General features: G+C 41.8%; 1 protein-coding gene across 3 annotated transcripts in view; it reads right to left on the reverse strand.

Annotated features, from left to right (window-relative positions):
• The window catches only part of CDON (cell adhesion associated, oncogene regulated), a 76,035-nt gene that overhangs the window by 30,132 nt on the left and 32,666 nt on the right, over positions 1-13,237 (reverse strand). For 2 of the 3 annotated variants that reach the window (XM_079763199.1, XM_079763200.1), the window contains exons 2-8: positions 11,813-11,948; positions 10,033-10,305; positions 8,456-8,602; positions 7,462-7,605; positions 6,544-6,831; positions 5,034-5,303; positions 2,116-2,469 (exon numbers count right to left, since the gene is read on the reverse strand). In XM_079763199.1, coding sequence (XP_079619325.1) covers positions 2,116-2,469; positions 5,034-5,303; positions 6,544-6,831; positions 7,462-7,605; positions 8,456-8,602; positions 10,033-10,305; positions 11,813-11,888 — 1,552 coding nt within the window. In that variant the 5' untranslated portion in view covers positions 11,889-11,948. The remainder of the gene's footprint in view (positions 1-2,115; positions 2,470-5,033; positions 5,304-6,543; positions 6,832-7,461; positions 7,606-8,455; positions 8,603-10,032; positions 10,306-11,812; positions 11,949-13,237) is intronic. The other variant, XM_079763201.1, reaches the window with a different exon arrangement.

Consider the following 13,237-nt stretch of genomic DNA (forward strand, 5'->3'; position numbering starts at 1 on the left):
CCCCTGGTGTAAGGACCTGCACGCCCCTGGCCACTCCCCTGGAGTAAGGACCTGCACGCCCCTGGCCACTCCCCTGGAGTAAGGACCTGCATGCACTCCCCTGGCCACTCCCCTGGTGCAAGGACCTGCACTCCCCTGGCCACTCCCCTGGTGTAAGGGACCTCACACCCCTGGCCACTCCCCTGGAGTAAGGACCTGCACGCCCCTGGCCACTCCCCTGGAGTAAGGGACCTGCATGCACTCCCCTGGCCACTCCCCTGGAGTAAGGACCTGCACTCCCCTGGCCACTCCCCTGGAGTAAGGACCTGCACTCCCCTGGCCACTCCCCTGGAGTAAGGACCTGCACTCCCTGGCCACTCCCCTGGAGTAAGGACCTGCACTCCCCTGGCCACTCCCCTGGAGTAAGGACCTGCACTCCCCTGGCCACTCCCCTGGAGTAAGGGACCTGCATGCACGCCCCTGGCCAGTCCCCTGGAGTAAGGACCTGCACTCCCCTGGCCAGTCCCCTGGAGTAAGGATCTGCACTCCCCTGGCCACTCCCCTGGAGTAAGGACCTGTACTCCCTGGTGGTGTGGCCTACACTCCGGAGGATGTGCCAGGGGAAAGACCTGCGTGGAGTCAGACCATACACTAATTAAAGCAGGGAACTCTGAAGCCCCAGGCCTGTTGTACAGAAGGAGGAACAGGGCACCAGTCTCCGGGTAAGCAGCCCCTTGACCCCATGGACTCTGACCTGTGGGGCCTGAGGGCCCGAGGACCCAGGCAGAAGAGGGCCACACGAAGACCTCTAAAGCAGAGGCCCAGGGCAGGAACCCCGGGTCCAAGAGTAAGGGCAGCACTGCGCTGTGAGAGTCTTACTCTCACATGACAAATATGGTGACAATCTCACTCAACTGACTATGTGCTGGGAATGCTGCTCTAAATATCTACTGAAGGCCCTGCTGGGTAGCTCGGTTGGTTAGAGCATTGTCCCAATACACCAAGGTTGTGGGTTCAATCTCTGGTCTGAGCCACATACAAGAAGCAACCAATGAATGCTCGCTCGCTCTCCCCCTTCCTCTCTCTCTCTCAAATCGATAAATGAAATTTAAAAAATTTAAATATTTACTGATGTAAGGTTTGAATTTAGTCAAATTTGAATTAATTTTAATAATATTGATATTCTATTACCAGTACTTCAAAAACTAGATAATGTTTTTAAGTCACCACAAAAAAAAAATCAGTAAAATACACAGAATTAATATTATACACCCCATTAGAAAAATAACAAATAAGATGGGGGACACACAGGCAGGCATCGTTTGAGAGTACCAGGACTACACTTGCTGTATGAAAGCCAACCCTTCAGAAAACCAGAAGCATTCGTCACGAAAAGAGGTCTGTGGGGTCTAGGATGAGTCGCCCCAAGATGTGCCGCAGTGATATGCAGACCGTTTTGAGCTTAAGGCAACAGTAGCTGCCGGCTCTAGAGAAACCTCTGCCCCTCCCTCACTACCTGGAAGAATTTTATCAGAGGCCTTGCCCATGAGGGATGAGCAGAGACAGCCTCTTCTGACTATCCACAGGGCAGGGCAAACTCTGTCACAAAGGTCTGCTCTTCTATCACCTGCCATGACCTTATGAAGTCCCCCCGGAACCTTCCCACATCCTAGCTCTGGGTGTCCTATGTACCCATGTTCCCTTTCTGTCTCAGAACCTCTCCTGCATGTGGGGTCTCTGGCTCTCTCATGTATGTGGGGTTCCCATACACATGTATGTATTAAACTTGGTTCTTTTCTCTTGCTAATCTGCCTCCTGTCTGTGTGATGATTAGACCAGCCTTGAGGATAGAGGGAAGTTTGTTCCTCCCCCACAGGTCATATCTGGAGCTTCCCAACGACAGCTTCCATATGACAACTACAAGCTTAGCAAACACATCAGAAATGGAGACCAAAGTTCAGCCAGTTTGTGTTAAGGCCAAATACCAAAAACTACAGTTCTACCTATCACTGTCATCAGGGAAAAACATATCTTTAGAGATTGCTGGATTCATTAAGCTACTACTTTAAAGTACTTTATCTCCTGTTATCACAGAAAATCATTCACCTGGAAAAGAAAACACCAATGGCAACTCACCCACTGTGAGGACAGCTTCCGACTGCGTGGAGCCATGCTCGTTCGTGGCTTCGCAGGTGTACTTCCCAGCATGCTCCTGAGTGACGGCCTGGATGTACAGTGAGCTGGAGCCACCTCGGGACATGACGAAGTAGACAGGCTCGGCGTCAAAGCCCCCGGGTCTTAGTAAGTGTGACTTTCGGGATTTCGATCTAAGGACTTGAGACGGGTGGCTGGTTATCAATCCATGCCTGTCATACCAGCGCATGACCGGAACTGGCACTCCGGTGGCATTACAGGACAAAGTCACAAAGTCTCCAGCTGCCACCTTCATACTCGCTGGGGCTGTAATGATTACTGGCTTGAGCCCACTGTCTGTTAAAAAAGTCATTCACATAAAAAAAACATTAAGAACATTATAGTATTAACAGTGCAAAATAATTCCATCCTATTGTGTAAAAGTTCTCAATGTCGTGAGCAAATGGCAGTCAGAAGCATCTCCTTTATACATGTTTCTATACAGTGTTTTACATGCAGAAGAGTGTGAGGAACACGATCGTTCACCAAAATAGTGTTTGCAATGTCACACACAAGTAGTGATACAGTCAGGATAGTAATGAGTAGAACAAAGACAATTCCCTTGTTAATTCTCTTCTCAACCTGCACCAAGTAAAACACCAATAAAAAGTAGGATTTTTCATAGTTGTGGAGTCCCAGACATTTCCCACACAGATTTCCTGTCCTTCAGAAAGAAAGGAATGTATATAATCTGCAGAGAGCTTTCCAATTGGTATCCTGTACACACTTGACCACTAAAAATATAGACCGTGTGAAGCCAAAACCTCAGACTTTAATATGAAAAAGGTGTAAAGTGGTTAAAAAAAACTATTCCTTCATGAAAATAGTCAATTTCTGGTGGTGGGAGATAGGATTAGGCAATCTATAATAATAAAAGGGTAATATGCTAATTAGACCGGACATCCTTCTGGACAACCTTCCAGACGAAGCCAGAGCTGTGAGGGAAGCCTGGGTCCAGGGTGCCAGAGGGAAGCCGGTACTGGCAGCAGGGGGAAGGAAGGCCTACTCTTGCACGAATTTCGTGCATCGGGCCTCTAGTCTGATTATTAAAAGCCTGTGAACCCTGACCAGGTGGCTCAGTTGGTTGGAGCATCCTCCCATACACCAAAAGTTTGCAGGCTCGATTCTCGGTCAGGGCATATACCTAGGTTGCAGGTTTTATCCCTGGTCAGGGAAGTGTGGGAGGCAACTGCTTAATGTTTCTTTCTCACATCAATCTTTGTCTTTCTGTCTCTCTCCCTTCCTCTCTCTAAAAAAAAATCAATGAAAATATATCCTTGGATAAGGATTTTAAAAACAAAAGCTTGGAAGAAAACTCTGTTCTGAGTACAAGTTGATAAACATACTTTCTACCATATCATGAACATTTTTATTTCTAAAAGTGGCACCAACTCTTTGCTTTTGGTCCCTGGTATTGTCGGGACTATATTTTTTCTTTTTTAAAATATATTTTTTATTGATTTCAGAAAGAAAGGGAGAGAGAGATAAAACATCAATGATGAGAGAGAATCATTGATCAGCTGCCTCCTGCACAACCCCATTAGGGATTGAGCCAGCAACCTGAGCATGTGCCCTTGAACAGAATCGAACCCAGGACCCTTCAGTCCGCAGGCCAACACTCTATCCACTGAGCCAAATCAGTTAGGGCCTTGGGACTATTTTAAAGTATGCCTACAATGGAATTCTGATGACAAATGACATTTTCTCCAACATATCTTTCTCTTTCTCTAGTCCAACTTGCTGCATTTGAGGGCCAATCAACATTTGCCACTGTCAGATCTCTGAATTTGGTACTATCAGATCTCTGTATCTCTTATGTGTTAAATGCTAAGTCTCACTAGTCATAACCTGCATTTTCCTGAGCACTAATGACGCTGAACATCTTTTCACGTGTTTATGTGTCACATATTTTTCCTTAGTGAAAAGTCTTTTGTCCATTTTTCTATTAGATCATTTATATTTTTTGCAATGGTTCAGGGTTCTTTGCGTATACCACATACTGTTCTTTTGTTAGTTACTATGTTACTAGTATCTTCTCCCAGCTTCATTTCATTTTTAATGGTATCTTTTAATAACTAGGAGATTTTAATTTCAATAGTCATCAATCTTTTTAAATATTAGCCTGAAATACCTTGTTAAAAAGTGTACTGAGATCATATAGACATTCTTCTTTGATTTCTTCAAAAACTTTGCCATTTTGACTTTCTATATAGATCTTTAACCCACTGGGAATTACTTTGGATACAGTATGAGTTAGAGATGTACTTTCTTCTTTTTCTCTACTTCGTTAGACAATTATTTCACATCAAAACTTGACCTGGAGATCCTACCCCCTGGTGCTCTGCAAAGCCACCGAAGTCACGTCCTTGAGTGCAAATGTCTTTTTGAAGATCTCTGTCTTGTTCCAAGAGTCTATTTTTCTGTTCCTGCATCAATACCACTGTCTTGATTACCCCAGATTTTTATATATGTTCTAATATCTGGTAAGGCAAGTACCCCACATTTTTTTCTTTTTTAAGAATGTCTTATCTATTCTTGGGCCTTTGATCATCCATATAAATTTTAGAATCGGTTTGTCAAAGTCCTCAAAATATTCTGATTAGAATTTTAACTGAAATTGCAAGAATCTACAGAAAGACCTTGGGAAGATCTGTTGAAAAATATTTTTAAAAAAATTGTTGATGAGCTGATTAATAAGGCTGCTTCATGGACATGCCTATCTGCAACTAGGAAAGATCAAGGAACATGAAGCAGTTCTGTGATGGTGACGAGATCATTCCCTTTAGTTAAATTTCAACCATAACAAAAGCTTGTCTGAAAAGTAGGATTTCCTATAATTAATCACATGACCTAAACACTACCTTTTTCAATGTCAAGTCTCCCAGTAGACTGCATAAATCCAATCCCATTATCCGCCACACACTGATACAGGCCAGAGTCTTCCATGGTAACACCACTGATTTTCAATCCATTTTCCGCAGTTAGATGTCGTGGGGAAGGATGAATGGGCTGTGCATTATGAAACCAGGTACGGTTGGGGGATGGGTTCCCACGAACCTCACAGGTAAATTGTACCGTGGCCCCCAGAGACACAGTCTGATCCTGCAGTCCTTTAGAAATTGAAGCATGTTCTGAAAACGAAATGTAAGTTATCACATGAGTCAGATAAAATCTTCCCTACCAATAACTAGTTAAAACCAAACTGGATTGTTTACTCACATTCTCCCATCTGCTGTGGTCAAGAAAAAAATTAGAAATGTATTTTAACTTTCCTTTCATAGGGTAAACCATATGTTACTAATATGTTATAATCTCTTTTTATAGCTCTCTCCACCCACTTAACTCCCCCAACACACACACATACACATACAGAGTTTCTAATTTGGGGATTCTCTTAGCATTAGTTTCAGGTGATTTGTTTGAAATAAAGTAATAGTTTCCCTGGCTTTCAAACAAGAGCCAAAACAGAAAAACTTTTATTCAGAAGTTAAATTATTTTTATAGCCAATTCTGCCTTGAGCTTAGGTGTATACTGGCCAAAAAACTTCCTTTAATATCCATCAAGTGAGTTTTTACCTAAACAAAGTAAATCATGCACTGACATTTGTAACACATGCCCAAATTAAATGATTATGCGTATTAATACAGTCCTAACGATCATTAAACCTTAAAGCCCATTTGCTATACACTTACATTAATTCCAGTGTAACCTTCATCAGGCCACTGCTGCAATTACACATGTGCAGATTTACAAAAACTGTATTAAGTATGAAACCATTTACCACCTATTTTTTCCGGTTTTCATGAAAACCTGCTTTGATAAAGGAAAACATTTTCTGCTATTACACATGACAGTGAGACAGGCAGCTGAGAGAAAGGAACAGCTTTGAGATAGAGTTGATATAGAAATGTAAGTGAAACTAATGCAAGTTCTATGAGCCAGATATAGTGAAAGCATTCCAAAAGGGAAAAGAAAATGAAATAGATTTCTTTTTGAGATGACATTTTCTAGTCAGTTCTCTGCCTTGGTTACTATTACTGGATAGTACACCTCATAGTAGCCCAGCGTATTCCATCCTACTGAAATCCAATCTCCTTCCTCCGTGCCATTGAGAAAAACAAGCTCTGTGCTATGCAACCAGGTTGGGATGAGGTTCCTAAGAACGTCCAGGTGAACTGTCCTGCGACACCCAGAAAGACTACCTGATTCAGGAGTCCATTAGGAAAATGGAGCTTGCTCTGTCTGCTGCTGTAGGTGTTTCCTGATAGCCCCCATTTCATTTATAGTTCATGAATAGCTCTTCCATTCAAACATCAGTTAGATGAGGAAAATAGCTTGACTTGAAAAAAGGTCACTGAGTAACGTCTTACCAAGGACATTAACCATGTAAGTCACGTGCTTTACGCCTCCAGACTTGCTTCCCACCATACAGGAATAGTTTCCAGCATCCACTGGGTCAATGCTATCTGTGGCAAGATGAGAATACAACCTCCTCCAATTGCTTCCCGCCACCGCGTCCTGACCATCCTTCAGCCAGTGCACTTGAAGAGTTGGGACCCCACTCACCACACACTCCAGGGTTATAGGACTATGAGAAAGCACAGATAACGCCTGTGAAAGGCGGGGGTGAAGAATGTGAAAATCATCTGAAGAAGAGCCTGGAAAAAAGAGAAAACAAAAAATTATCACGTCCCATCTCTTCCTTAGCAATTCTGTGAGCTTTCCCACCTGCCCATTTATTCTTCTTTCCACTACAAGGTCCTATCTGGCAGCTAAATCATTTGTAGTTGAGAATTAAAATGAAGAGAGTTTGTGATCCTTTCGGGCTACTTCTGAATTAGCAGTTTAGGAATGAAGGACAGGAACCACTACTTCACTAAGCTTTGGCTATTGGGGCTACCTCAACTGAAGCACCTTATTGTAAAAGTCAGGTATGAAAGCTAAAAATCAGGTAGGAAGGAGGACAGATACCTATTTTTTCATAATTCACAGCCCCTAACTTGATCACCGCTAATATCAAGCTATATTTTCTCTATAATTTATTTTTATTTGAGCAAAGGGCAAAGTTCTCTACATGTATTGCACTCTGTCATCTTAATCAAAATTCTCCTCTAATAATCATTAAAACATGTTCAATACGATTCTATTATACACCTATGTATTTAATTTTTTATAAGACTTTCTTATGGTAAACAAACACGATCTAAGAGAAAAATGAACTCTCATTTCCCAATGAGGAATGCTCCCAAGGGCTCCTCCTAGTTACCAATATTCTCCCAAATACTTACGACTCACAAGGAGCTTTTGGCCAATGGGTTCGACTTTTAATTCATGTGTGACAGGATTAAAAGCTGCACATTTATAAGATCCCTTGTCCTCTAAGGATACGTTCAAAATCTGAAGATTTCCTGATGGAAGGATTAAGTAATTCTCTGAGGAAGGAAAGGAATGCAGTTAGGCCTCTCTCTTTACAAAGGACACCAATGAAAACTAATCAATTTTGATAGTTCTGCTTTAAATTTATGCACAAGACTAGCAGCAAATAAGCAATTGAGGAGAATTCATGAATGAAGGAAAGGAAAAGTCAAGGCAAAGAAGAAAAGGTCAGTAGTACTAGAGCCACAAAATCAAGCCCATTGGAAACACTGGACAACAGATCACTGGTTGGGAACACAGACAGGAGAAGCAGTTAGACCAAGACTCAGTGACCAGCTACACCACCCTGGGCAAATCTGCACCTGTAGCACCGATCACCAGTGCTCAGTCATGTCTATTCATTCCTTATTTTTCTCAATGAACACGTATTGAGTGCCTATTTCCTGCCAACGATGGCCCAGGCACAAGTGACAGAGCAATGAAGAAAGAGGACAAAAGTCCGAACTCATGCAGCTGACAGTCCAGTGCTGGGAGTGGGGGTGGCAGATAACCAACCAACCAACCAACACATGTACAACACAAAGCTCTGGGGGAAATGAAGACGAATATAGAGGACAGAGCAGCAGAGCATAGACTCTAGAAAGGGCCCAGAGGGCGGTCTTCTAGGAGGAAGGTCTACCTGAGCAGGGACCTGAAGGAGTGGAGAGGGTGAGCACAGGGCAGATTGTAATCATTTCTGTAATGTAACCATTTCTTCTCGTCTCCTCCCCTTGACTTCTGAGAGTGGAGAACACGTAGGCAATGCATTTTTTGTACCCACAATCCCCAGCACACAGAGCTTAACAGCAGGTCCTTTAATGAACCTTTGGCCTGTGGGTGCCATTGGCTTTTAATGAAAACTCTCACCTGTAGAATGCCTCAGCCACTTGCCCCGGATTTTATAGCGCACCTCAGCTTTGGGGTTGCTATCCGGTACCTTGCAGCCAATGAAACCAGCACTTTTTTCTTCTGCTGTAATAACATGCTTTGTGGATGAGTCAAAATCACCAAGAACTAAAATAAATAAACAGAATCAATAAATGTAAATGTGAACTTTCTTACCCAAAGGAAATTTAAAAACTAAAAACAGCACCTGCAGCAAGGCTGATGGTGGCAGCTAACCCAGTTCACAGGGTAGCATGATCTTTTTACCCCACAGAGCAGTTGGGGTAGAGGTGCATGGTTGAGGCTGGAGCTAAGCCCTGGCACCCTTTCCCGAAGACATCGAGAAAAGCAAACCGCTCTTAAAATATTAGGGAGAATTATAAAGCATAATTGTTTCCATTTTGTCAAGATAGATCCTTCTCAATCCAGTCCATCAAAAACTGACTTTCCCCTGCCTCGCCAGCATAGCTCAGTGGTTGAGCATCGATCCCTGGTCAGGACACATACCGGGTTGAGGGCTTGATCCCCAGTAGGGGGTGTGCAGGAGGCAGCCGATCAATGATTCTCTCTCATTATTGTGTGTTTTCTCTCTCTCTCTCCCTTTCCCTTCCTCTCTAAAATCAATAGAAATATATTTAAAACAAAACTGACTTTTCCTATGCATCATTATTCTGTTTGCAGCTACTCATACTCAACCTAGGACATGGAAAAACAAAGCTGCATAGCATGTGGATTATCTGAATATACTGACTCGGTCTCCTGCCCTCTCCGTGTAAGTTACCACTGACGCAGCCTGCAGGGAAGCCTCTATTACCGCCAGTGCTGCGTGCAGTCGGCAGCCTGCCACTCGCCCGCTCTCCAGTGGTGTGTCCTGGAGCGATCCACGGGTCACAGCTCTACACAAACATTTGCTCTTCTCAGTTATGACAAACTCACTACTCCTGGGGAATCCAGATTTGTTCTGTAAATAGGGGTGCCCTTGCAGAGACGGTTTCCCTTGCTGGAAGCCATCACCGTTTGAAAGGCTCAAGCTTACTAAGAAAACTGCGAAGTCCAGATTTTCCCTAAGTTCAACACTCAACATTCCTTTCTTTACAGTCAGTTATTATTCTCCTGTTTATTTAGCCTGGTTTCAATTAAATAAATTAAAATCACTCAGTGATCAGGCAAATAAAACAATTAGATGCAAAAGAAAGATAAAGAACTACATTAAAAAACTGAGGATCAAAGTAGACAATAGGTTTTTTGTAACTACAGGCAATCCTTTGCTTTATTTATTAAGGACTTTTAAATACCAAGAAATTCAGAATTCACTTTAGAAAACTGTCCTATCCATGTAAAAATTCACTTCCGTACCCTTGTTACAGAAGACACCTAGGCTAGGCTCACAGAGGTTCAAATACATTTCCCCCACGTTAAACACAGCAAGCGTCAAGGCAGGGATGAGAACTCACGTGTGTCCTCCTCCAAAACCCATGCTCTTCCCACAACCCCAAAGTGCAACCGCTGACAGTAATTTCAGGAAAGCCCATGGAAAACAGGGACAAAATCCAACTCACCTGCAATGGATACCGTTGCAGGGCCGCTCACAACTGCACCGACGCTATTGTTGGCAATGCATTGGTAGTAACCCGAAAGGGAGGGGTTGAGAGAAAGAATAGTCAGAGTCCCCTGATGAATCTTGATCTGCTCCGAGTTTCTGTCCAATCTTTTTCCATTATGCAACCACGTGATATGAGCGGTCACAGGTTTAGCAGAGCAATGTAGAACTATAGGTCCGCCAGGTTTCTGGACAGCAGACAGTGGCTCAGAAATAAAATAAGGTGCCAAGTCTACAAAGGAACATTCCCCAGGTGCAAAGGAAAGGGAGAATGAGAAAGAAAGTACATTAAAGACATTTCATCTCAATCTACGTAACTACAGGCAATCCTTTGCTTTATCTATATATGTTATGGTTCCTAATGCTTGTAAAAGTTTTAGGAAGTCTTAAAAGCCCATTTTTTGGAAGAAGTAAAGGCAGCATGTTAACCTACAACTTAACAATCAGGGTGCAATAGATAAGAATCCTTAAGATATAAATGAGAAATGGCAAGTTGCTCATTTAAGGAAGTAGCTTTTAAGAAATGAAAGTTGATTTTCTGAAAAAGTGGCAATGACTATCAAACTAAAAAGAAATCTCTACCATGTTACCAACAGGGTTTGACTTTTAAGAGCAAGTTATTTTATAAATAAGGCTACAGTACTTCTTTACCTATCCCCTTCAATATAAAATAATGTTCAACTTTTAAGGGAGCACAAGTAGAAAGTTAGGAAACCACACTGGACTACAAAGTCTATCCTTTTTTTGGACAGAAGGCTCAATAGGGCAGCAACCTTACTATTTTTATTTGGTATTTGGAATAGTTTCATTTGTTATGTCTATTCTCCCAGAACTTGGGGGGAGAGAGGATGTTCACACACGTAAGTATCAAAACAGAGCTCTCTCTTCTACCCAAAAAAAAAGAGGGCAGAGGGCAGGAATGCTATTACTCTGGTAGAATAAAACACTTTAAAAAAAACCACACCAATATATTATTGATTCTATTCTTACAGGATATTTTATCAGAAATGAAGATTAAGTGCCTCTCTACTAAATCTGAGGTTGTTGTTTAGCAAAAAGAAAAAAAAAGTACTAAAATCATTAATTCAATTTTCCCTTACTAAATCTAATACAGTTGTACAGTGTATTTAACAGAGGAAAAGAAATATTACTTAATGAGTAAACATCAATGTATAACATAATACATCTTTACACAAATCTAAAGTAAAAAGAAATGCCTGTGGGCCATTGTTAGGCTCAGGCTTACTGTACACACTTAACAACAAACACATTTAAGCTTTCCAGTAACCCACGGAGTTAGGTAACAAATTAGACAAGGTCATGAGAGCTGGGATTTTAACCAAATTCTCTTACTCCAAGTTGAATACTATTACATGCTGATACTAAAATTTCTTTCTGGTGGTATGTAGTCAGCATTTTATTCCCGTTATAATTTCCAAAATTCAGAAATTTGAAACATATCTTCTTACTGAAAAAAGCACAATTACGAAATATTTATTTTTAAGGCAATAAAAGGCATAAATTACAAGGACAATGATGGGAAGGCCTGCTAATGCCCAAGAAGCACTACTAAAAGATTCTTAAATTGCTAAGTTAATCAAAGTTTTAAAATTTGGCCAAATTTTACAAATGTCTTTAGAATCCATCACCACCAGCAAAATACTGAAGTCGAGGTTGCTGTTTTAAGATTAAGAAGAGGACACGCTTCGGTTAAAACACTACGGTTCTTCTGGTCTTACCTGAACTCACAGAGGAGCACAGAAGGGAAAGAGTGATATACAGCAGTGTCTGTAAGGGACCAGGATCCGGATGCATAGCGCCAGATTATGGACGCGGCAGGACAGGTTTCCAGAGCAAAACCCAGGCCTTGGCTCACTGAAACACATTCAAAGAAAAGAAAATCTAAACCACAAAAAGAGTTGGCCTCATTGATCCGAATCGTCAATAGAGTTGTGAGCATGATTCATTTCTTCCCAACTGACAAACTAATCCCTAGGCTCTGAATTATAGTTAGAAGGTTTGCTCATTCTTCCAAAGTGTTGGGAGACCTTTTATTATGCAGAATCCATCATTCCAAATGAATACATTCACAGCCTGTAGTGAGTTTATGTCTCACAAGCATCTACAACTCAACACAATCAAAATGCATGCCTCCTCTACTGTCCTTTAAAGCAGAAAGAACAGAAAACAACAAAATAATAGCAAACATTTATATAGTGCTTTAGTATGTGTCAGACACCACTTCAGTGCTTTTTGCTATATTAACTTCATCTTCACAACCACTCTAATGAGATTGGAACTAGTGGTTTTCTTCCCTTTTTTCACATGGGGACTCAGGCTCATGGATTGTTCCAATTGAACACCAAGTGCAGGCCTTGGGGATGCAGCTTATTTAGCAAATGTGCAGAACATCCAAAGACCACTGTGGTGAGAGTGGATGAGCCAGGAAAAGAGCACAGAGCAAAGCTGGTCTAGATCCCATCCAGCTTGGAAAGCCATGGTACAGATTTTGGAATTGAGTGCAAAGGAGGAAGGGATTAAGAAGTATAAACTGCTCGTTCTAAAAACAGCTCTGAGGATGCAATGTACAGCAACATACATTCCATACATTATAGGTAAATATAGTAAAACGATAGTGTAAATAACTAGATGCTGTCAGATGGGTACTAGACTTAATAGGGTAATCACTTTGTAAGGTGTTTGTGTCTAATCACTATGCTGTATACCTAAAACTAATATAATATTGCACGTCAACTGTAATTAAAAAATAAATTTTAAAATGATTTAGGAATTTATTCCCAATGTGATGGCAAGCCCTTAGAGGACTTAGAGAAGGGGAACGATGGGCTCTCATTTAAACTTTAAAAAGATCACTGGCTGGTAGGGACGAGACTGGAGTGGGCAGAAATGGAAGAGGGCGACCAAGTAGAGTAAGGTAGTCACGCAGGAGAGAGATAAGAACATGGTGGGTAGAGCCAGCTGTGGAGGTGGTGAAAAGTAAGTGAATTCAGAACACATCCTAAAGATGGAACCAACAGAATTTGCTGAAGGCTTGGATATAGGCTGTGAGATAAAGAGATGTGCCAAGAATAACTTAGTTGTGGTTTAACAGAATAAATAATAGCTTTCTGTTTACTGAAATGGAGAAGACTGGAGAGGGGGAG

This window comes from Cnephaeus nilssonii (assembly GCF_951640355.1).
Source record: "Cnephaeus nilssonii genome assembly, chromosome: 22".
NCBI lineage: Eukaryota > Metazoa > Chordata > Mammalia > Chiroptera > Vespertilionidae > Cnephaeus > Cnephaeus nilssonii.